The sequence below is a fragment of the Fundulus heteroclitus genome, chromosome 18, assembly GCF_011125445.2.
Source record: "Fundulus heteroclitus isolate FHET01 chromosome 18, MU-UCD_Fhet_4.1, whole genome shotgun sequence".
Taxonomy (NCBI): Eukaryota; Metazoa; Chordata; class Actinopteri; order Cyprinodontiformes; family Fundulidae; genus Fundulus; species Fundulus heteroclitus.
This window is the reverse complement of record NC_046378.1, coordinates 17,672,368-17,697,832: the sequence shown is the minus strand read 5'-3', so window position 1 is coordinate 17,697,832 and position 25,465 is coordinate 17,672,368. Positions and strand designations below refer to the sequence as shown.

General features: G+C 40.1%; 1 protein-coding gene across 1 annotated transcript in view; it reads right to left on the bottom strand.

Annotated features, from left to right (window-relative positions):
* LOC105936466 (cGMP-inhibited 3',5'-cyclic phosphodiesterase A) overlaps window positions 1-25,260 on the bottom strand; it is a 37,125-nt gene extending 11,865 nt beyond the window's left edge. The window contains exons 1-9 of the mRNA XM_036150173.1: window positions 25,052-25,260; window positions 12,534-12,779; window positions 2,821-2,966; window positions 2,629-2,744; window positions 2,308-2,551; window positions 2,149-2,225; window positions 1,859-2,055; window positions 1,644-1,781; window positions 1,158-1,269 (exon numbers count right to left, since the gene is read on the bottom strand). Of these exons, the coding sequence (XP_036006066.1) occupies window positions 1,158-1,269; window positions 1,644-1,781; window positions 1,859-2,055; window positions 2,149-2,225; window positions 2,308-2,551; window positions 2,629-2,744; window positions 2,821-2,966; window positions 12,534-12,779; window positions 25,052-25,120 (1,345 nt within the window). The 5' untranslated portion in view covers window positions 25,121-25,260. The remainder of the gene's footprint in view (window positions 1-1,157; window positions 1,270-1,643; window positions 1,782-1,858; window positions 2,056-2,148; window positions 2,226-2,307; window positions 2,552-2,628; window positions 2,745-2,820; window positions 2,967-12,533; window positions 12,780-25,051) is intronic.
* Window positions 25,261-25,465: the final 205 nt, after the last annotated feature.

Genomic DNA, 25,465 nt, shown 5'->3' with positions numbered 1-25,465 from the left:
TTCGCAATGTGACAGCCAAAATAGTTAAACATAAAGAAAACAATTACAGGACCTGAAGGACTCAGAAACTTGGTAAGAAGATTTCTTGAAAATATAAAAACACAACTTAAGCCAAAACAAACTGAGGGCAGAAATTCATAGAAAGGGTTGCAAACAAATAAACAAATGTGGAAGTCAGTTGTCAGTAATTCATTGACTAATCTGTACCGGAAAAAAACAAAAACAAACTAGAAACCTCTAACTAGTAGTGCTTTTTCATGTGTAATCGACATGACAGAACAATAAGACACCCAGGACAAACCTGAGTCCAGCGTGGGAAGAGAATGGACCAACAATAGTCACAAAATGAAAATATGACGGCTGATTTTAAAAACGTTTTTAAACTACCTCATGTTGCGGAGATGCTTTAGTCAAATAGACCCAGAGAGGCATCTGTAGAATTAGACACTTTAATTATATGATTAAAACTTGTTCCCTATCTTAGGACTTTAGGCTCTGTCTTCACATTGATAACATAATCACCTTAGAGCAAAAAACAACTTTTGCAAAGCAAGTGAAATCAGGAATGATGAACATATTTTTGGGATGTTTTCTCTGTCAAGTACAAGAATAATCATCTGCCTCAGATAGCCCGGAGACCTGGTATTTTCTCTTTATGCCTCAATATTTGTAAATTGCTGGGATACATTTTGATGTCCTACTTTAAAATGAGTTTTCAGACCCTCCAGTCTAAATGTACTTACAGAAGGCTTAGAGGAAGAAAACTTATCCAGAAATAATATGATTATGGTTCAGCATTAAATACTTTATGGAATCCCATCATATGTTAGAAAACCTAAAATGTCTTGAGCCGAAAGAGTTAAAACAAATCATATGTAACTTAGCACCATTAGAAGGTTTGAATTGCCTAGCTCCAAATATATAGCTTTATATATTAATTGCTGCACTTTAAATAGAATACAAAAGACCCATCGTTCCCTAAGCTCATTTCTGCAACCTACAGTATCTCCAGCGTGGCATTACACATGCCAGACAGAGACAGAGGAGCAATGTGATGCAGTTTTATTACATGAGCAATGGATCCCCCTTGTGGCAGCTAATGGTACTAAAGGTATTACATTTTCTACGGTATATACACATTTGGATGGTCTACTCACATGGTATGTCCCTGTAGCCGTTCTCCAGGGCATGGAAGTAGTTCATAAACTCTTTGATGGGAATCTTGAAGGTCCCAAACAGACCAGTGTCCTCAAAGAGCCGATAGGAAACCTAAAGGATAAGAACAGAATAACCTCTTAACATCTGAGCAAACATTTACAAAATGACCAACATTCGTTTTTTCACTAAAATGCATGTAGGGAACTGCTTTTTTTTTTTAATAAAATGTGTTGAGTTCTTGGGTCTTGATGGTCTAGCTTATTGAGCAATTTATTGCATCTTTAATGTTTAACGTGTAAATCTGCAATTAATCTGCAAAATGTCTCTAAGGCAGGTCTGCATTGATCCATTGCTGAGCCTCCTGCCTGTCACATACATTTACATATAAAATTATAAAATATTAATAGCAAGCATTTAATTTGGTTCCATTTGTTCATTCTAAATTCAGCCAGAAAGTTTTTTTATTTTTTTTATTTTAATTTCACCTGGCTGAGGATGCACCCTGTTTTGCCATGGGTCTTCTCCACAAGGCTGAAAATAGGAAAGTTCCAGTTGTTGAGCTGACTCATCAGGGGTTCCAGGCCCGGCATGACCGGACTCTCTGGGGCAGACACTGACTTTTCCTGAAAGCCAGAGACAACTCTTACTTTGTGTTCGTCTGGTGCCCTTCGCTCCGGTTGAACCCACTAAAGCTGTTTACCTCTGGGGACGGCAGGAGTGGGTGAAGAACAATGCCCTCTGTTGGACACTCCCTGCAGCCATCTCTCGCTTCACGCGGCTTCTTGCCTCCCTCTCCCTCGTCGTCATTTTGTGCAAAGTCGCTGCTGTCACTGTGGTTGGTCTCGTAAGTGCTGTCGTAGGTGCTGTCGTAGTCTGAGGAAGCTACGACACGCTCATCTGGGAGGCAATCACACAAACACAGACCCGTGCTGTTCTGAATCTTGGCTACCATTTCTATTCTGTTTCACGGAGACGTTTCTGGGCCAGTACCTGGATGGGGTATTCTGTCTGTTTTGCTTCCTGATTCTACTCCGTTGTTTAGCCGATTGTTGAACGGCCTGCCGCAGCTAAAATTGAGAGCGCAGAGGCATATCAGCTCACTTTCTGCATTTAGAATCGCTTAGGAGAGCGCAACTGGCTGGACCTTACCTGCCGCAGAGTGACTGAGGCCGCCAGTGAATGGTGGTGGAGCTTGGCGCGCTCTGGCTGTGAGTTAAGGCTCTGTGATGGCTCTTGGAGGCAACAGACACAGGAACCTGCTCTGTCTGTGGCTCGGTCGGCTCGGGAAGCTGCACTGAGCACGTCTTTATCGTTGGGCTGGAGACGGGAGTTCCCTGGACAGGAGGAGACGGACACGGAGAGCCCAGAGGTGATACGTTGGAAGGAGGGAAACCTGAAAAACATTGTTCCCCGGGTTAAATGGAGTCATTTAAAACAAGGCCAGAATGATCCACACACATGTGCACAGACCTGGTCTTCCCAGTGGTTTGCTGTAGAGGTGGTTGGAAGTGCCAGCGGCAGTGTAGGAGGCTGACATGGAGCGGCTCTTTGAGATGGTTACCATCAACGGGTTGTTCCTCGAATCACTGCTTTGGCGAGAGAATTCAGTCAGATGCAGAAATCAAGTTAATCCCACCTTGTTGAAGGTGCTGAGATGATTACCCGTCCACAGTGTGTTTGGTGCTGGCTGAGCGATCTCTCCGCACAGGGCCCGGCTCGATGGTGGGCAGCCCTGTTGCTGACGTGGTCGTGGTCCAGGTTGAGGAAATTCTTCTCAGCAACCCTGGTGGCAGACTCCTTCTGAGACGCTGCAGGGCGAATAAAGACAGATACATTTTACCCACCTGCAACAAGGTTATTCATACTGCTTCAACTGTTTTGACATCTTATCACAGAAACTGGCAAACAAACTTGAACCTCTGTGATGGCCCTACACACACCGGCACATGATTGTAAAGTAGTACTAAAAGGTTAAAATTCCTTGACGAATAATTATCTGATTTTTCACTTCATTTACACTTGCATTCAGGGCATATGTCTACAAGCTTTGTACATTCTTGCTCTGTGAACAATGGCAATTAGCTCAAGCAGATTTTTGATTTAAAAAAGCTGGACTGTATGCTTAGGATCCTGATAGACGGTGAGAATCCACCCCAGTTTCCGCCTATATCAGGTTTCCCTCAGTGAACGACTTGTATTTAGCTGTATAGCTACCCGTCTACTCTGACAGGTTCCCCTGTCCCAGCCTCCTCACAGCGTGACGATGCCTCCACCTTGCTGGGCAGGGTGTGTTCGGGGTGATGTTGATTTTATAGTATTTTACATGAAGGCATATCCATTTTGGTTTTGTCTGACCAGAGAACATTCTTCCACAGGTAGCTAGTGGCAAACTGCAAACAGGACTTTTTTGGGCTATCTTTGAGCAATGCTTTTGTTCTTACTACTCTTAATGTAAAGGCTAGATTTGTGAACTCCATGACTGACACTTGTTCTGACAGCAGACTATCCCACCTGTGGTTCTCCGCAGCTCCTCCAGAGCTACCGTGGCTGTTTTCCTGATGAACCCAGCCCCCTTCTGGCTTTTAAGTTTATGTGTGCCGTACTCTTTCTACTTTCAAATGATGAGATAAACTGGGCTGCACAGTGGATCAGATTTAATCGTGGGTGTCTTGCAACAAGAATGTTATGGGTTCAAATCCTGGTGTGGGATCCATACATTTACATGGAGTTCAGCTGTTTTCCTTCCCATGCGTGGGTTCTCTCTAGCTACCCCATGCACTTCCTACAATGCAAAATTCACGTATGTTAACAGGGCCGACTAAAATTGTCCATGTGTTTTTGCTGTGTGTTTCTGTTTTGCCCTGTGATACACTGGCAACCTGTTTTAATTTATAATTCACAAATAGGAAAAAAGTCACCAAACAGTAGAAAGGCCAGGAATATGATACATTAGATTGTCCAACCTCTGTAGTGCTGAAAGCTCAAATAAGTAAATGGACAGGCAGGGGAACAGATGGATCGTCTAAGTCTAAGTCGAGTCTGAAGTCTTTTATCTTTGCAACTTAGGTGCAACTTGAACCGAAGTATTAAATCGTGGATATGGATAAGCGGGTACAGATAACGGATGTATGGATAGACTAAACCTTGCTTCATATGTTTTATGCTTAGAATATGTTGAACCCTAACCCTGCTTTAAACATCTCTTTAAACAACTTTCTCCCTGACCTAAAGTCTCTAACAAACATCTGAGGTCTCTGTATTTATACTTTGGTAAGATTACACAAAGATTGACTATTTATTCCTGAAGACAAGTGCTTGCACTGGACTTGATTTAGAGGTATAACATTAAGGGTTCTGAATACCAATGCATGACAAGCTGTTTCAGATTTTTATTTGTAAAAGTAAGATGTTGGATATAAGCTGACAAAATGTGTAATGTGGGCACTTTTTAAGGTTCTGTGGGCATCAGAGAAAGTCTACGGTAGCAAAATATGCAATGAAAGAACTTGAAGATCTTGTCTTTTCAAATTCCTGAAGAAGACCCCGTCCTGAAGGTGTCAGGCCTTTAGGTGTGACTTGTACAGTTTTAATAAAATTCTCAGTGATGCATTCTTTAAAAAAGATGAGTGGCTTACAGTGAATGAAGATCATCTAGTTGTGCTCCTGTGTCAAAAGTGTACAACTGAGCTTCCAGAGTGTGAGTTACTTGGGTCTGCACTGATAAACTGTGAAAATAACAGATCTGACAGTGCAGGGCTCCATCTTCAGTGATGGATGGATGGATGGATGGATGGATGGATGGATGGATGGATGGATGGATGGATGGATGGATGGATGGATGACTTGATTTTTCAGCATTCCCATTCCATTTTGGGTTAGTCTGTTTATTTTTGTGTACGCCTTTGAATTTTCTTGTTTCACTGGCGCTGGACAGAGGACAAATGAGTTCCTATGTGTATGGTTTACCTTTTTGGCTTCATGTGACTTCATGCTGGTCTCTACTTAGTTACTTAAAATGGTCCTTTAGGCACAGCTCTCTGCATCCATGGCAAATCAGCTCTTATTGTGTCCTTCTTCATCTAATCAGATTAATTCATCATAATCTATCCATCAAAGTCACATCTTTGGCATCTTAGGTGTAGAGGTGCAAATGTCTCTCTCACATGATGCAAACAGAAGAGTCAGACTACGCTAACAAAAAGACAGGGGATAATGGTGCAGCGAAAGAACATACAGACATTTATTGGCAAAATAATAATTTCATGATGCTTTTGCTGGTGGAAAGAAAAAACATTTAAAGGAACTTGGACGAGATTGGCGAGACTTTAAAACCCGGCAGCAGGCAAGTGACTAAGGAAGGCTTTTATGTTCAAGTAGAGTTTATTGTAGTGTGATAATCTTCGACTTGTAGTGAGTCCGCCTCCGAAAGTCACCTCGAAGTCACCAGTCACAAGTCGCCACAGTTCATCTGTCAAAAAAAATCTTAGAATGTTCATGTAGCTGATATTTACAGTTTTTATTGATTGCTTTGACCTGTTTGAAGATCTTGCAGCCTTTCAGTCTTCTTCATCACCATCTCAGCAGAGCAAAAGACACCTCTTGCAAATGAGTTAACCCATTCTCATTGGTTTGACACATTTTCCCTGCCCTTTTGCAAAATAGTTAATGCAGATGTCATTCATGCAGTCCAAACTCCAATGTTTTAGCTGTGGTAGCCAAACCAAAACCATATGTTCCTAGCTTTTAGAAACTTCTTGATCGGTATGAAATCACTGAAGCACCTGATTGACACTTCTTCACACAACTTTTCAATTTGCAGTCAGTTTGCAGGCCTTATAATGGGCCATGTTGTGTGTTGTTCTTTGCAAGCATGGATGGTCTAAAGCAGATGAGAGTCAAAGTAAGAGGTAGATGGGTCAAGGGAAGAAGATTAAGAGGAAGAGGAATCTGTGTGTGAGGTGGAGGTGTAGCTAGAAGGGATCAAGTTACAGACAAAATTCGGGCAACTGTGATTGATCATGTGGTAAATCCTGGCCTTTCACTTAGAGGGGCGAGACAAAGAGTCCAACCTGTTCTCAAAAGAAAGGCGGTTGCATCCATTGCACGAGTTTTTTCAACTGGGGAACAGGTAATGTTGCTATACAGTATACACACACACATATATATATATATATATATATATATATATATGTATCTATTCCTATAGAGAAATTCTTCAGTGCATGGAGATGGAAGTTATATGATCACTGCCCCTGTGAGCAGATGCCCTTGCTCAATGCAATGACTGCTGCTGCCCAAGATTTAGATGCAGAGGCATGTCAAGGATTGATCAGACATGGAAGAAGATTTTTCCCAAGGTGCATCGCAGGGGAAAATATTGAGTGTGATGAAGATGAGGCCATGTGGCCTTTTCGTCAAGAGAGAAGAGATTAGAAGAGACAGACAGCCCTAGTATTTTCTGTTGGAATATTTCATTTGTAGCCACAATCTGAAAAAAAAAAAGAATAACCAATAAAATTTGCATTACAGAATATCTAATTCTGGATCCATTATTTGCAAGAAGGCAAATTTGACTACAAATGACACTGATATTTAAGCTATGTCCAGTCTTTGGCTACAATGACCAGCAATGCAGCACTGTTTCACATTGAGTGTGGTATTTTGTTGCCCTTTGTGTATTGAGTGATTGGAAGGGCTCATACATTTGTGTGCAAGTTGTGTTGTTTGAGGGCAAAATGTGCTTTTGGTCCATATTTTAAATGTTTTAAATGTTAAATGAGTTGGAGCCTTTTGCAAACAAAATGTGTAATTTTGACCATTGGTGCCACTGTTTAGGCCTCTGCGTTAACTGTTTTGAAAAATTTGGATTTTGAGTTGATGCTGCGTCAAAGCAATCAATAAAAACTGTAACTAACTACAATGTTGTTAGCATCTAACGCTAATGCAAACACTACTACAGATAATTTTTGTATGTCGCTATACTTTTTCTAAAATTAGGTCCGTCTCTGGAAATTGTGACAAAAACTGTGACTGGCAACTAAACAACACGACTGACACATTATAATTCAGAGGAGGAACATCCTAAGCAACAGTAAAGTTTTGAGCTAAAGATTCTCACATAACCGGTGCAGCTTGTTATAGAAAATTATTGGATTGTTTACGTGAATGGTAAATGGTAAATGGCTTGTACTTGTATAGTACAAGCACTTTACCCCCAAAGCACTTTACACTACAATCCATGCGTTTATTTTTAGTAGAATTGATTACTGCAACGGTGTTTTCACAGGTCTGCCTAAAAAGTGGATCAGACAGCTGCAGCTGATCCAGAACGCTGCTGCCCGCGTCCTCACTAAGACTAAGAAAGTAGAGCACATCACCCCAGTTCTAAAGTCCTTACACTGGCTCCCTGTATCTCAGAGAATAGACTTTAAAATACTTCTGTTAGTCTATAAATCCCTGAATGGCTTGGCACCTAAATACATCACAGACTTGTTATCAGCGTATAAACCCTCCAGACCACTCAGGTCTTCTGACTCCAGCCTACTCTGCATACCTAGAACCAGAACCAAACATGGAGAAGCAGCTTTTAGTTCCTATGCTCCAATTATCTGGAACAAACTTCCAGAAAACTGTAAAAGTGCTGAAAGCCTGAGTTCCTTTAAATCGAGATTAAAAACACATTTGTTTAGAATTGCCTTTGAATGTTCAAGTTAAAATGTTTTACTGTTTTCAAATGTTCTTTTTTGTTTCTACACTATCCCTACTTGCTTTTATTCTGTTTTATTTTCCTATATTTTAATCATGTAAAGCACTTTGCATTGTCTCTGTACTGAATTGTGCTATATAAATAAATTTGCCTTGCCTTGCCTTGCCTTACAATCAGTCATTCACCCATTCCCAGCTGACGGTGGTGAGCTGTTAGCAGCCAAAGCTGCTTTGGGGCAGACTGTCAGAGGATTGATCTTTTTTTTTTTTCACAAAATTACCAGGGCCACACTTATTGGCATCCCTAACAATTCAAATATAATGCCACATTTACTGTAAATTTATACTCTTAAATCTTTGTTGGATTGCTAGTTTTTTACAGTATTAATCTGTGGCTCTGTGTATCCTTTGGTTATAATCATGATGTATAATTATGACCAGACCCACTTTTTTATCACCATGTAAAGTGATAAGGATGGTGAGAGGTAAAGTGTCTAAATTTCACTGTTAGAATACCGCAGCACTGGAGTAGTTACCCTGTTTCCATTACAACCATTAGACACGATCTAAATGAAAACCAGTTTGGAAGAAAAAAAAAAGCCACAAATGTAAACAAGTTGGGTTTGCTAAACGCTACTGGGACTTTGTAATATGCTTTGGTCAGATAAGACTAAAAGTAACAAACACTCCACATGGGCCTGGTGTGAAACAAAGGATGAATGTGAAGCAAAATGATGTTAATTCCACCATAAATATGTTAATTATGGTGGAAGAGTTGTAATGAATCCAGGCTAAACAAACAGTGGCCTCTATCTGGAAACTAAAACAAAAAAAATAGGTTTGATAGGATAATAATCCAAAACATGTGGTAACATGAACAAAGAAAGTGAACCTTCTCCCTTGGCTATATCAGCCCTCAGACCTATAGTCCTAAAGAAAACCTCTGGGGGGAGCTGAAGAGAAGAGTGTTAGAGACTGGCCAGTATTCTGGACAATCTAGGGAGCTTGTGTAAAGAGATCAAGATCACTCTCTCTGTTTACTCCCTCCTTGTGAAGTGTTTAAAAAATTGTATAAACCAGGTTGAAACCCTGTCTAAATTTAAAGCAAACAATCAGTCTAATCTATTTTACACGAAACTTCAGCTTGCAAACAATTCTGATGCTTTGTATCATACCCCAAAATGCTGTTTAAATTGCATCACGTTTTTTAAGTCTTATCTGAAAAGCTCCAACGTAACGCAACAATCTCATAGTTTTATACTTCCCTCCAAAAGAAGAAATACTTAGTTGTCACGCTGCAGGTTTCCTTGTGGTTCCTAGAGTTTCTAAAAGTGGAACAGGAAACACAGCCTAAGGGAGGTGACCCCGAGCTGTTCCGATGTTACGCAGCTATGGGCCTGAGCTGGATGTCCCGCGATGCACTCAGTGTGTTAGCCTTGTTTTAGGGTGTTTTTCGCCATCACAGATTTCATTGGGCTCGAGTTTTACACATGTTCCTCTCAGACCTGGCTGCAGAAACAATTTAAGGGGGGTATTGGGAGGGAGGGGGGCATAACATTTTGCTTCAGGCTGAACAGTGGCTCTGTGACCACTCCTAGGAACTCAAGGAAAAAAATTACTGCAATAATATCCCAAAATCAAAATATATATATATTGAAAAGTAATAGGAAAAATATTAAAAAATCATTGTGTGGCAGAAAAGTTAAAGCTTCTATATTTTAATAAAATGCCATTTCCTTGCATTCATTTTATTGATTTATTTTGAAATATGTGGAATCTGTCGAACCTGCATCATCAATGATTATGCTTCAATTCACAGGTAATCAAGTGTCACTCTGAGATGGTAAATGTAGTTGTAAATGCCTCAAATGGGGTTGAGTTCTACTGATCAGCTTAAACAGTCATACTAGGAGAGGGAACTACTGCAGCTAGGGAACACAAGGATCAGAACAAAGCAGTGCTCCCAGAAAACCCGAGTTTCTTCCATTTGGCTCAGTTGCTGCTCCATTTTGCTCCTTGTGTTTCCTAGCTGCCGCAGCTAACCCTCTTAGCTTGAATGTTTACTCCAGTGTTGACTTCAGTGCTCACGTTTTCAACAAAAATTAGTGGCTGCTTCCTGCTCTCACATATGTAAAGCTCCATTGTCACTTGTATTTGTTTGGAAATAAGTCTAAACCTCCATGCATAGCAGCACTAGCGACGGTGACCACAGCCGTCTCTGAATAAGTTGGCTACGCTACAAATGTAGGACTCAGTGACCCACCCCCTCCATTCGTAGTTGGCTAGGAAATTGACTCCACTCTTTGGCTTGATTGGTTGAATTGTATGATTGACAACCCGAATTGGCCCCTATGATGTGAAAAATAAATAGATAACAGCTGCCAGTCCAGGGTGACCACGGCCCCCCAATGCCCACCCATGCCGCCGGGGATGTTTCCATTGTCCTGATTTGACAAATCGCTTATGGAGGAGGAAGATTCCTCTTATGCTACGTCTGTGTCTGGTTAATGTGTCATCTTCTTTAAAAGGAGTTGGAGCTCTCAGAAATTTGCTTGGCGAGAACCATTGTTGTTAGTTGTTTCTATGTAACTGAATAATGTCACTGTAAGGGAGTAGTGATTTGTCCTGGTTATAAATCTACGTCTCGCTCACCAACCAGGACATTTTCCATTGAGGAGAAAGATCTTAACCGTGTTTTTAAAATTCTTAACCCAATTCTACAACCAGACACATAACCCTAAACTGCTCCAGCTGAATAAGCCAAAAATACATGTCAGGCCTTGCAAAGCTATTCACACTCATCAAAGTTTAGGGTTGTTACACTATAAAACCACAAACTTTTATATGCTTCATGAGTCAGACCGGTACAAGTGCTCCATTATTATAAAGTAAAGGGGCAAACAGATAAGATTTCAAAATGATTTTTACAAATCTAAAATGTGTACTATGCATTAGTGTTAAAACCACTCAGTTTTTAGGATCACCTTTCTCTCCAATTCCAGCTGCAAGTCTCATGGGTTACGTCTATACCACCTTTGCACATTTCAAGACTGACAACTTTGCCTACACTCTGGCAAATCAGACAAGTCTAAAGCCGCTGCTCACTTTTCAGGTATCCTGTCTTACATCACACGCTTTATTTAGTTTCCTTGCCACCTTGAATGCCTGCATACATTTTCAAGCATTGGCCTTGTCAAACAATATAAAGCCATCAAGAGCATTTCGTGCAATTTGAACCACAATAACCCTACAATAACGTAGAGTATTAGCATAATTGAGGAAGGAGAAGGAGACACCTGCTTAAATCCCAAAGCGCCCAAAATCCTATCCTCAGCTTTTCATGTATAGATGCCAGTACCCAATCAGGACATAACACAGACATCATTTGTGGAATCTGACAAGGGGAACAAGCTAGTTAAATGACATGAACCCAAGGCATACATAGGCTCAAGCATATAACTTCTGTCACTGAAGCCATTTGATGCACTTAGTTATGAGATAACCATTGTCAACTATTGCTGCTGATTTATTGATAGTTACCAAAATGACATAGCATAATTCTTACTAAACAATAATAAATAACTCAAAGCTCACATAAGTAAATGGATGGGTGGGTGGTTATAGATGTTCAGATGCAGAGTACCTCAGATCATTGTGCTGCTGCATAACTGAAGTGTACTTTATCTTAAGGCCAGGAACCAGACACCGGACATTTTCCTTCAGGATTTTCAATAGAGCAGAATTTATGGTCCCATCGATTTTTAAATTTCCCCTTAACCTTAACACTACCACCACTGAATCCGTAATATGTTGTTTTTCTGAAATGCTTTTTGTATGTAACCAGACACAATTAAAAAAAGCTAGTGTTGTCTCATCTGTCCACGTGATTTTTTTTTTAGAAGTCTTAAGAACAATCAAGATATTTTTAGGCCTGGTATTTATTAAAAGTAGTTTGATGACTTGAAAAACTTAAGTTTGAAAAACAAAACACAGCAAGAAAGGGACAAATTGATACAACACATTTTCATGGCACAGTATGTTGAAAGAAAATACGTCCACGCTTTTATGCTCCTTCTGAAAAAACCTTCTCCTGTGAGAATGACAGCAAATACGACACTGACACAATTTCTTCTTTCATGGCTCAAAAGAATTCCCTGCAATAACAGTAAAAATGTTTTTGTTTTTTTTTATTGTTTACGTCCTTGTTTGATTTTACTTGTTCTTTGAATCCTGAGAGGAGCTCTGACCTTAAGGCTGGGAACGGGCTGTGAAGATTTTTCTGTTGATGTGTTTCTCCTCATTTTGCATACTTTATTTGAACAGTACTGCTGTAATTATCAGAGTGTTGCCGGTTCCAAGCTATTTTAGCATACTTACTCTACAGGCTTTATTTTAGCTGGTTTACAGACCTCATATTTATGATAACAATAATCATTATCTTTAGTTCTCATTAGAACTTTTGTACATTCAAATGAAATTTATGCTCTGCATTTAGCCAATCCCTATTAGGAAGCAGCGTGCATCCACTATGCTGCGCCCAGAGAGCACTCTGCCGCTAAGGGTCTTACTCAGTGGCAGTCTTCCTAGGATGCAATAAAGTATGTTCTGTTGTTATCAATAAAAGCAATGACTTGCATATGGGAAATCTGAAGAAGAAGCCCAAAATTTACCTTTGGGATGGCCAGCCTCTCTGGTTTTTCCGGCCCATCCTCTGAGTCGGAGCAGGCATGGGGGTCTGTGGGGATGCGAGGTCGATGGAGTGGCTGGATGTTGATCTGGGTGCTGAGGAGGTTGCTGACAGCTTTCAGAGAGCTGCTGGTGTTCGGGGGCAGGGAGGGGTCTGCCAGCAGGTCCGAGATCATACCATGGGCCTCTCCCATCACCGCAATGTCCACCACCACGCTGGTGCCCGAAGACTGAAAGAAGAGTGAGGGAAAATAAGTTGTAAAAGCGCTCATTTAGGGACAGAAACAAGGATTTTGTTTTCTGAAAAAAAGAGAAAATGATTTAAGCAGCTAACTGTGAATCAGTCTGCCTGACGGTGGGGTTCTGCACAACACTTTTACAGTCCAAGAGCCACATGTTAGTCAAGAAAAAGAAGAATGACAGCATAAACATATCTCCAGCAACATTCACAATTTTAAAGCTGCTGCATGATATTTCCTCTCACTTTACCACACAGGAGCACACTAAACTAAATGTTAAAGGTGTAAACAGGGCAGACCTTATGTCCTAACAATGTCCTAATCATGTGCACCTGAGGTGATACACTTGTGTATAATTTTAGCCACTTTGAAGGGGAATTGATTTGGGGTGTCCAAATTGATCAGATAGCAATTTTTGATAACATTTTGAAAAACAAATTAAAACGTCTTCAGTTTTTAAAGGATATTTATAGAATTTGAAATTTACAGTATGGTTAGGAAAGCAAACAGGTTGTCACACAGACAAAACAAACACACCAAAGCCAACTCTGCCAAATGCTATCTGTCTCTCATTAGTATATTCATTATTTAATCAATACATTGGCTTAAGGGAGAAATGGAATACATTCTTCTTTAATGGTATGTGATTAACTCAATAATGTTTGCTGTCTTCCATATTAATAGGAACAACAATGCAAACAACTATACTCACGGATAAAGACAAAAGGCCCTCCGAAGACCCAGGCATAAAGTTGTATATTATAGGTTTGATGGAATATACTTGGAATTTATTTATTAATAAAAAATGTTAGTATGAAAACATACATTTTATTCTACTGGGTTATTTGTAGTGCTTTATCTGTAAGTATATTAAACATTGTAAATGTGAAACGAGAAACCTTCTTATCAAATAGTATTTTGCTAAGATGACTCTCTCCAGATGGATGTCGTTCCGCTGAGCTCCACACGGCTCCACACATCCATCTGGAATCGCTAGAATTAGGAGGGATTTCAATCCCGCATACAATGGACGAGCCAATCAGGATCACTGGGCGGGATTTTCGTAGATGTGACGTATCAGAGAAGCAACTGTTTGGATTCAGACAACAATGGCCGCTCGCAGCGAGGAAGCAAGCGGTGACCAGACGTCCCTGAGTGCCAGTTTTGGATTACCTGTCCCCGGCAAAAGCTGTCCCTGGAAATGTCCCCAATTTCATTGTATCATGATGGAGTATAAAAGTTTAACGCAGTAAGATGTATTTACCCGGTCCTGCCACTGTCCCGACGTAATAGAAGACATGAGCCAAACGCCTTGCTGCCCCGTCGGTGTTGCAGATCGGGCAAAGCAAACCAACCCCCCGACACAGACTCTGAACTTAGTAGAATCAGAGATGTCCCCGGCTTTCATTAGAGAAATCCGATCACCCGGTAACATAAATGCCACCACCGCTTGCCCGCTGGGCAGAAGGCCGAGACGTGGATGTGGAGTTCTTTTACCCAGGATGCTGTTTGGCTTTGAGAAGGAGCAATTCAAAGCTGTTAGGCTTGCGACGATGGCGGATGAGTCTCTGATTGTATGGAGGTAGGCAATAGAGTTCCTTCAGACTGAAATCCCGCTTAAGTTCTGTCATGGTTGAGTTTTGGTTTGGCTTTGTTTTTCTGTTATTTTCATTTTGTCATCTCTTTTGGGTTAGGTTTGACTTTATTTATTGTTAGTTTTCATTGTCATCAGTTGTTTTCTGTCATCTTCACTTCACCCCCTCAGCAGTCAGTCACACCTGTTAACATTTACTAGTTAATTAGCCAGACTCTTGTTCCACCTGTTAAGTGCTCTATTTAAACCTCCCTCTGCCTTCAGTTCAGCACTGGGCCGTCTTCTGCTATCCACCACTCCATGCCAGTCCCTCTGTAAGTCTTTTTTTATTCTGCTGTTCGTTCCTGGAGAAGCTCTGCTCTGTGCCCTGGTGTCTTTGGTGAATTGCTAACCTGACAAGCTGCTCTGGAGAAGCTCTGCTCTGTGCCCTGGTGTCTCCTGAGAACTGCTAACCTGTCAAGCTGCTCTGGTGAAGCTCTGCTCTGTGTCCTGGTGTCTCCTGAGAACTGCTAACCTGACTAGCCGCCTTGAGTCCTGGTGCTGCTATGAGGCCTGCTAGCCGAGCAGCACCTAGTGATTGTGGACAATCTCTCTCCGGGCCGTCAGCTCCTGCCATCACCTACATCCCTGACCTTCTGCAGCCCCGAACCTCCGGTCTTCATCATCCACCATCCAGCACAATTCCTTTAAATAAAAACTCTTAAACTTTAGTCCCGTGTGCGCTTCCTGAGTTCTTCGGTAAACAAATCATGACAAGTTCCATTTTAAGAATCAACAATGTTAGATTTACTTTATATTAGGCTGTTGTCAATGCAAATGGAAAGTTACGTTTTGGTGCATTAAAGGACAACTTTGAAGAAGGCAAACATGGAAAGTGAGGACCAGGTCATGGTTTGAGGAAGGAGAGATATAATATACTTTGCAAGATGGCAGAGCTCCTGTAATGCAGCTTTAGAAAATGCAGATATAAATAAATACAATTACTGCTTAAAAATACTAGAACAAATCATGTAAACCAAACATAGGTCTAGGGTCTGAATTTAGTTGTGTTAAATCATAGGATTGTTCTTAGCACCCATTCTGTTGCAATATGTCAAGGGGACAATGGTAGTAGACTAAGCCTTGGCGATGGGAAATATGACCAAAATTCTGTGTCAAGAAACAGGGTAATGATCAGAATTTAGCAATTTTCAGCCTGACCAGACCTCAATGGTGATAGGCTGTATAAAAACGGAAATCCTGATCCATTTCTGATCAGGGAATACACAATACCATATATAAGCCAGGCAGGGCCGGATTATCCATAAGGGCCAGTGCCCAGGGGCACCAACCATGGGGGGGCACCACATGACACATGCTTTAAAAATATATTTTTCATAAATTGTTATTTTACTTGAAATTGTTGAAAGACCATGCATTATTCGTTTTGTGAACACTGATGTCACAATAATAATAAATAATTAATAAATCAAGATTTTTTTTTATTTCAACATTTTAAAATGAAATATTTGAATATCTCATTTGCCAGTCTGTGCCCTGCGACAGACGGGCGACCTGTCCAGGGTGTTCCCCGCCTCTCGCCCGGTGTACGCTGGAGATAGGCACCAGCAACCCCCGCGACCCCATGAGGGATTAAGCGGTTTGGAAAATGGATGGATGGATGGATGAATATTGCTCACTGCTCATATGCCTACATGTAGTTGTGTAAGTTAGTAAATAGTAAATTACATTACAGAAATCCCCTTGATTATGTCTGATGTTTTTGACCAGAGGACAGCACGGGTAAGGGGAGGGGGGCTTTGAGGTATAGTGCCCAGGGGCACCACATTGTCTTAATACAGGCCTGAAGCCAGGTCACAGCAACAATACAGGAAATAAGCTATTTTTAGTATCAGAGAGATTATTTAAACATAACATCAGTGGAAGCACAGAGGCTGTAAGAAGCCATTTAAAAGAGAACTGTATTTTTTTCAAGATTCATGTCTGCTTTTCATTCAGGTTGTGATGCTTCTGCAAATAACAGGAAGGCTAAACATCTCTCAGCAATGTTGCAACTCACTTTGTATTTCTATAAAGTTACTCTATAGAGAGTAGACAAATAAGCTGTTGTTTAAAGTTACAAATACTAACTGTGTTAAATTCTAACCACTGGGATCCTAAGATCCCTGACCTAAAACATGCAGGACAGGGGCTGTTTAACACTGACTTTGGACACCACTGGCTTGAACTGTCAACTTTCTCTGTTTAAAAAATAGTAAAACACTGTTTAACAGCATATTCTCTGCCACCCACATGGTCTGGTGTTGCCTCTACTCCCAAAAGACTCAGAACGTCATTAGCACAAACTCCATTTCTCGGTCTCCATCTGGTGTTAAAGCAGAGCGTGGAACTCAGACAAAATCTGAAAATTGAATATAAAATGTTTAAGTGCCAAAATGTTGTACACATCAGTACACACTACACGATTTATCAATGTGTTAAAAATAGAAAAACAAAAACAAGGATGGTAGAATGGTTGAGATACAACAGTATCACATCTGTGCTAGCCATTAGATCACGGTCACGTGCGTGATCTGCTTCTTACGACAGACATATTTTTATTTATTTAATCATTTTGTTTAATTATAGAACTAGTTTTAAGTGCTACATAATAGTGGTAATTGCTAGCATAACAAACTAGCATTTATAGGACAAGTTGCAGCTGGTGCTCCTAGCTGCCTCCTGTCCACTAATCTCAGCTGCTCTGTGAGGCAGCGCCCTAATTCAAGTGTGTGTATTGTGTTGCAGGCTTAAAATGTTTTTGTTTTTAATTGGTGAAATAGTATATGAAAAAAATCTACTCAGCTCAACTTTAAATCAGACAGTTTTCAGTGTTTTCTGATGTCCTAAAAAGTAACTATTAGCCCTGCTAGCTATAGCTAAAACTAGCTTACTGTAGACTTAGGAAAAATAACAATTCTATTTATACTATTAATGATTCATTATTAATTATGTAATGCATTCTACATGCAACATTTGTATTTTAAAGTTATAATATAACAATTTGCTCCTGATTTTCTGTCAATCATTATATGCACAAAAGGATCAAAAAGTAAAAGTCAAAAAAGTCAGCATTGGCAGGTCAGAGATTAGAATTAAATCACAAAACTTTGATTGGAACATCTCTACATTTTGTGTTTTTAATTCATAACAAACAAAGACAACTCTTTGATTAATAAATAATTACATTAATTAGAAGCTAGATTAAAATATTCATCTAAGCTAAAAAGGGGGTCGTGTCACGCTTATGAAATTCAGAAATCAAGGCATGTTTTCCCCTCTCCACTTCTGCTCTCGTCCTGTATCTCTCAGCCGCTCTGTGGCAGCTCTTGAAGCGATTGAGCTCACATGATCAGTCCATCCATAAGCCTCCGATCTCCCATCTGCCTGCCACCCCCACCCCCTGCCCCCTGAGGCTATGAAGCTCAACGACTGGCAACAGTCTCTGCTTTTGTAACTTACTTTGTATGTGTTCCAAACTTTTCCACTGCCTTTGTAATGTCAGCTTTATTTTTATTCTCAAAGTTCATATTGAGTACCTCCTCTCACATCAACTGAAAGCATCCAAATTGTGTAGAGGGGAGCGAAAAAGGGGGAACGAACGGGGTTGAAAAATCGGAACCCCGATCTTTCTCCCGACAAGATTACACATAATTCTCCAAGTTACCGTCTTTGTGCAGGCTGTGTGAGCTTTTCAAAGCTCGGGGTATAATTTGATGAGTAAATGCTCAAACTATCCAGTTTCTTGGAAAAGCTTGGGTCTTTATGTGTGCACATAGAAGGGTGCATGTGTCACCTCAACCTGAACAAAACCCATTAGACCACTCCAGAGCTTTATGACATCCTGCTATTGTGACATTCACCTATTACCTGGCAGTAATGGACTCTGTGCAGCTAATGTCATGGGGAAGTGGGATACTAGGATGAATTTATGGCGTATATAGACACCCACCCACTAACGCTCATAGATTTTGGTGTTGCAGCTGTTTTACGACACTTTCCCTGCTGTTCTCGGATGTTAAATCTAAAACAGGCAATGGGAGGCGTGCATCCCATTTTGTCACTGGTTTTAGAACAACATGCAGCTGACTGAGAGCGACTGAGAGCCGCTCTGGTAGTCACAGTAGAGAGACAAGGCGAGGGAAAAGGTTATTGAATCCTTCCAGCATAAAGACCCACGGGATACAGAAGGGGGAGTGATGGTCAATGAGTGAATCAACAGTGGGAGCTGTTTGTGTGTTTGAGAGCGCACACAGGCATGAATGTACATGAGGTGCCTCTTGGGATCAGTCTGTCAGGCTTTCAGGGTAATACAGTGCATGCTGCACACAGAAAGATGGGTCATAATCCCACAACAAATACAGTGCAGTGTAACAGAAGACAATATCAAATCCTGGCCTCTGATGTACATGGATAAAGGAAACAAGATTTGTGTATATCAGGTTCCTAAGAATAGAAAAGCTGATTTGGATCTTTTGTGAAGCTACAGCAACAACATTAAAAGGTACACCAGCATTGATTTACAGTTGCGTCTGGGTTTTGCTTTCAAACTATTACAGACTGAGGGTTTCAAAAGATAATACAAGAAGGGACATATATTTTGCAAATAATTTATAATTTATCTGTTTAGTTTACACTTTATAAAAATGGAATGCTGAACATTATCTATCCTTTTCTCAATAATCAATGGAGAAATCTGTATTGGCATTGCAGGAATCAAACCCCTCTTATAATTAATGTTTTTGCATGTTTCTTGCACTAGCACTTATTGCACAATTCTCAATAACCTCCAAGTGTTTGAGGTTGGAAGGACTCCTTGCAATCATCCTCATCATAAGCTCTGTCCATGGAGTCTCTATTTGATTCAAGACAGGTTTCTGGGGCACTCCAAAACCTCAATATTATTTAAAGTTAGAAGAAGTATGCTGGTAAGACTAAAAGATTATTATTATTAAACCTAATCCTGCCAGTGGCATGAGTAATTTTGACAATACGTATTTAGCAGTGGGAGGCACAGCTAACCGAAAAGTTAGCTTCACAAACTCATATTCTGTGCACAAAAGTATTAGCTTCACAGCCGTCAAACCGAAGATAACTAAGGAAATTTGATGAAGTTCACACTTGCCACTTAGTCTTCACACAAAAGGTGTGAAGGTGTGGCACGCACACAGGGCATATGACGAACGTATGCAGCACTGCATGTTTGAAGGCATAGCTGTTTTTGTTCATGGGTAAATGATTTTTAAACTTTTACTTTCACACAGCAGTGGAAGCTTATGAGAGGAATATTCCATCCCTCTTTGCCTAGACCATCATCATCATAAAAAAAAAAACGTTGCGTGTGAGTCAGGAAGCCACTCCATTTTTGCCAGTTACTGTGGGAGAAACAAGCAGCCTGCTCTATTAACTCCATCTTGTAAATAGTATAAATGAAAAAGCCTAAAGTCACTGATAATAAGCGGATCTGGTAACACAATGACAACTTCAATGTTGTTTTGTGGAGCCGTGACTCTTACTGTTGTAGACAAGTCTGTGAAGATGTGTATTGCGAGCCAGGACAGTGACACAATTACGAATATATGTCTTGTTGTGAACGCTATCATACTTACAGTTATCAAAACCTAATAAAATGGACAACAACCAGTCCACAAACAATTTCTAAACTTAGGTTGAATCATAAAGTTTATCTTTCAAAGTGTGTTTATTTCCCTATTTAATTCATATGTTCTGTTTGTTTTACATTTGGATTTCTCTCAGTTTAGTGATTATCTTTGCCTCTTTGTTAGAAATGTCTTTGTGTCTTGGTTCAGCTTCCTTTATTAATAAAGGCTGCAACAAACCCCACGAGAAGCGAGAAATATGTTCTCGCTCCCCATGCAAATGACGAAATTTTGTTCTCGCAGCCCTCCTCTGGGAGTAGTCGCTGCTTGTCCTTGACACGCCTGGGCAGAACATTTTTCTCGCAGGGTGTCCAACTATTGTTCTGTGTGGTCAGGATTTGGATGGGCTTGTTTAAGCCCCCCTCCTCGCCCCCCCCCGTAATACATCTTTAGCTATTGCAAATAACAACAATGTTTCAACAATTTGTCCTTTTCCTTCTTTCCTCCTGCCATATCTGCTGTTGAGGTTTTGTCTGTCAAATTTCCAGAATTTTAGAAGGGGTGTGACGTGTGTTGTTGCGGGGTGGACTTTCTAGGAGTTCGGCCGCCGAGCTTCTCGTGAATTATGAATCGACCGAGCCAAAACAAACTTTTGTCATGGGTTTGCCAACCGAACAACAGGAACAAATGTCTCTGTTCTCGTGGAATATGTTATAAGCTTTGGTCTCCCTCCCTCAGCTGCCCTCAAACTGCTTCAGCTGCTCCAGATTTCCTCTGATTAGCTCCTGTGGTTCACTGATCATTCTCCAACCCAGCCTCAGTATATAAGCTCACTGGTTCTCTTTGTTCACTGCTGGATTCTTCCATTAGACTGCTCGATGTTCCGTTGCACTACCAACTTCCTTCGTGTCTGCCTATGCTTCAAGACCTGTTCTCCCTGTGAGTAAGGTTAGAATGATTTGGTTCATAGTTGATCATTTGTGATGTTACTTACAACATGAAGTTATTCCTTATTTTTAAATTATTTAGAAATTGGCATGTAGGGTTGAGTGACAGCAAAAAATACGACATATGACCGTAAATATTTGCATTTGTTAAAATCTTTTTTCTTCCTGTCTTTTGTATTAAAATAAGTATATTTTAGTTGTGAAACGTGTTTATCAAAATAAATTTGACTTTTTCAGACTCCAATTATACAAAATAATAAGTTTCAATGTGCACTTATCTTTTACCAAAAATACTTAACAAAGTTCCTTGTTTTCAATGTTAAGCAGAAGATACTTGGATTCATTTTAAGCATCAGTAACATCACTTTACAAACCTTTTTTGTTTGTCTCATGGTACTACCATTTCTAATACTAATACTAAAAGGCTCAAAAATATAATTTTTATACTTTAACAAATAGAATAACATTTTAATAAATCTGACACCTGCTCAATGTAGAATTATCCAGTTTCAGTTTTGACCACACTAAAAATGTTTGATTTTGATCTAGCTGATCACAACTGCAGTCCAATAAAATCAAAACAGGGAAAATGTCATTCAGTTTAGCACCAACAAAAAGCAGATACTAGCTTTTGCATCGTTAGCAGCAAACATTTTAGCTCGCCACTGTCAGCATTTAAAATCTGCATCTTGTCTGTCACTCTTTCACGGTCTCCTTTTTCGACATGCCAGATAAACAACTTTAACGCTGCATTAGTGCTTTTAATGCTCCCTCGCACAACCAGAGTACTGTACTTCAAAAGACAACAATAACAACATAGCGCTTGACATCAATTTGAGAAAAATATTATGGCATTTCCCGAGATCAATACACACCTATTGAGAACAAAAAACACCACACCACTTATTCTAACAAAATACCACAGATGTCTTTTGTGTTATGAAACTAACTGTAAACTGCAAAGCATCCTGGTTGAGATTTTCACAACAATCAGAATGGGATGAAATTTCTACAGTTTTTCAGGTTTAGTATGATACAATTCCCTACAGTTAGTCAAATCCACTCAATGTCCGAGGTGAATTATCACCTCCAGCTGTAATACTCATGCCTTTTCTGCAAGTATGGTGGACTCTGAGCTATTTGAAACTTTATGTACTATTATGCACTCAGGTGCAAAGTGCATGTGATGTACATTTTGTGATCTCTACCTGCCCACTTGGGTGTGCCAGGACTTTCTGCACATTTCTCTATCCTGATCATGTTGAGTGTCGTTCAAGATTTTGAGAAATACGTTGTGGGGAGATCCACTTTATTTTTTAATACTTTATTGCTTTTAGGTAAGGCTTGAAAAACTTTGTCCTTCTCTTCAAAGTGGACAGCAGACAAACCAGTGTGTTATTACCCTCTATAGGGCTGTAGAGACTACTGTAGATGCGTAAAGAGAATGCTGTGGTTCAAACTGCCTGCAAATATATATAAATACAGCATGTTGACAAGTTGTGTGTATTCACAAACATGGTGATATCTATGAGGACCTTTTGCAGAGACCCTGCAACCAGAGACTTTTGTTCTACCTATGAAAAGCAGCACATGCATATCTATTGACAATGTTATTACATTTTAATGAGTCATCTGCGTGACTGTCAGCCATTACACGGAATGGACACAAAGTTAATTTTTGTAGCCTTAAGGGGCAGTATGCTGTTTTTTAACTCCTATTGTAGCCAGAGTGCATCTATACTTGGAAATGGTGCTAAAACTTTCACCAGAATGACTTTACTTAAACAAATGCTATGTTTAAATTTAGCGTAGCAGCAGTATTTTAAACAACTGAAACTTACACAAACAAGGCTGAATGAGAGCCTAAGTTTATCTCGCTACCAAGCCGAGTGAGGAAGAGAGTAAGGAAGGCGAAACAACAAGACTCACTGTTGGAAAGCTGTAGCAGATGTTTGTGTTATGCAAGTGAAATAAAACAATAATTTATTCAAAACTTGTTATAAATCTTTTCCAGGTGTGCAAATTGTAGAAAAAATTGGGTCAGAATGGTGTTTGGTATTTTTAATAGACAAACAGCTAAAAACCTATTGTATTCTATTTTTTTCTTTGAGAAGTTCTCCTAAGTTACTGTAATAGCCACTGTCAGAATTCAAGAAAATAAGTACCATTAAGGTAGGGCGACCCTATTTTGATTTGCCCAAGATTTGTCGCAGTTGTAAAACACTTTAATGATACTGTGTTTACTTAAAGAAGTCGTATACCTTTATTAGATTTAAAGTGTGCCTTCTCTGTGTGGTTAAGAAGAATAATTAAATTATAAACTTGAAATAGGCTTTCAAAAGTCAAAAAGGACAAAAGTGATTTTAAAATTTTAGGAAATAAATAATGACAGGAATAATGATTCCATATTAGAAAACTAACCTGTAACAATAACAGCTCACTTTCTGAGTCATACTAGGCAAATAAATAAACAACAATCTAAAATAATATTCTGAGAAAATACGTATCTTTTCTTTTCAATGTAATAATAAAAATAAAGGAAACTTGTTTACCAAACAATGTTGTGTATACTTGAGTCTTTAGATTTTTTCTTAGTTCCAGTTATATTTCTTTATTCTCATCTTCTCATCCATATTTTGCAGAAGAGCAGGTCTTACTGCAGGTTTTTGGTTGCTCAAAAAATAAGCATGAAAGTCTTTGTAAGAAGTGTCTTTGCAACTATATTGCACAAGCAGAATACCCTTCAGTGACTAAACAGAAAGCTTGTACATGTTCTCGCTCTTCATCAATGAGAAAACCGACTCAATGTTTGCATTGTGTGCAGGAAGTGCAAAGACAAACCGTGCAATCTTCAGTGTTTTTGAGTAAAAAAAAATTTCTGTCCATGTGTCCTACGAGGTCACCAGAACGGTAAGGTCAGAAATTTCTTTAGCGCTGTGTCTGTAGAGCTACATTTGTGCAGCTGAAGCGATACCAGCACAGCCCTGCTGTTTCGTCTGTGAGAACAACCAACTCAGGCTCAGGGATGCTGTGACATGAAACAGGATTCAGTTGTATTAAATGCGTTACATCAGTCAATTCAAGCACATACCTGTTGTTTATATTATTATAAACTGCTCCAAACAATAATAACAAAGACAACTGCTTATTTCTCTACTCCTGCAATATATTTATATTTTACTTTTATGTTCTACTTCCCCCAACCCAGCTTACCCTCTCGATCTAGCTCTCTCCACAGAGGCAGTTAGAAAATATGTAGGCAAATCAGGCAGAAAGGCAGATGGGGGATGCGGAGAAAGAGAGATAAAGGGAAAAGTAGTGACAGCCATGGCCAGTCAAGTGAAAAGGAGAGCAGCTCACTCCAGCTCACCAGCTGAGCTTCTCTAAAGTCGAATCTACAGTCCAACAGCTGTAAGTGTAAAACTGTAGTGGACAGCATTGTTCCTTTGTACAAAGCATGAAAACACTTTGGAGCTGGAACAAATCACGCCTGTCAGACAACTCTTAAAAACAAATTATTGATTTATTATTGATAATCCCACAAAATACCCAATGACATGGACCTTGAGATATTCCGTATGGATTATAGACCACAATTTTGTAATAAATCTAACTCAGGGTCACACGAGGAGATCTGTTGCCGCATTAATACACTTCATTTATTTCAGTCTGAGTACAGATTAAGAAGGTATGCTGACCACTGCGTTGGAATTAAATAACATACATATTTGGTGGCGCAGTTAACACACGCCCTCATTCGGCAGACCTCTTGACAAATACAAGACTACATACCTGAGAACAATAGTGACACTGATTCCCTCAGCAGTGTCATCACTAGTTTCTCACAGGCGTAATTGACCTAAAAACTACCAGCCTAATTTAGACTCAGCTTCAAGTTGTCCCATTTAAACCATCTCATCTCTGATTAAATGGCTTTTACACACGCTCCTCAAACACACACACACACACACACGCACGCACACACACACGCACACGCACACACACACACACACACGTGCACGCTCAGTCCAAGCAATCCAAGAAAATGGCCAACACCTAGGTTGAATAAAATCCATACTGAACCTGTTTAAAAAGATGTGCATTGTCCTGCTGTCGCCCCATGGCAGTAGCTGAGTGCCTCCGCTGCATCATTTGTGTTTGAACTGCTGAGTTGCAAAGCTGCAACCGAATTCTTTAGATATACACACTTCTAGGCTGTCGACAAACACTAACTCATTAGCAAATGCATAAAAAAACTCCACCCAGAGCTGCAAACGTTTAGTCAAGCACGTCCTCGCCTTCTCCAGTTATCCTCTGACTTTCTTCTCTCGTCTCTCCTCTGACGCTTCATGAACCTCCCTCCATCCTCTCACCCGCCCCTACCTCTCCCAGCTGCCAATTACAAGTGTTCAGTGGGGGGATCAACGATTAGGAGACCTGCAGCACTTGGAAGTCTCTTGCTCTGAATACTACCTGGTCGCCAGGATACAGCAGGAC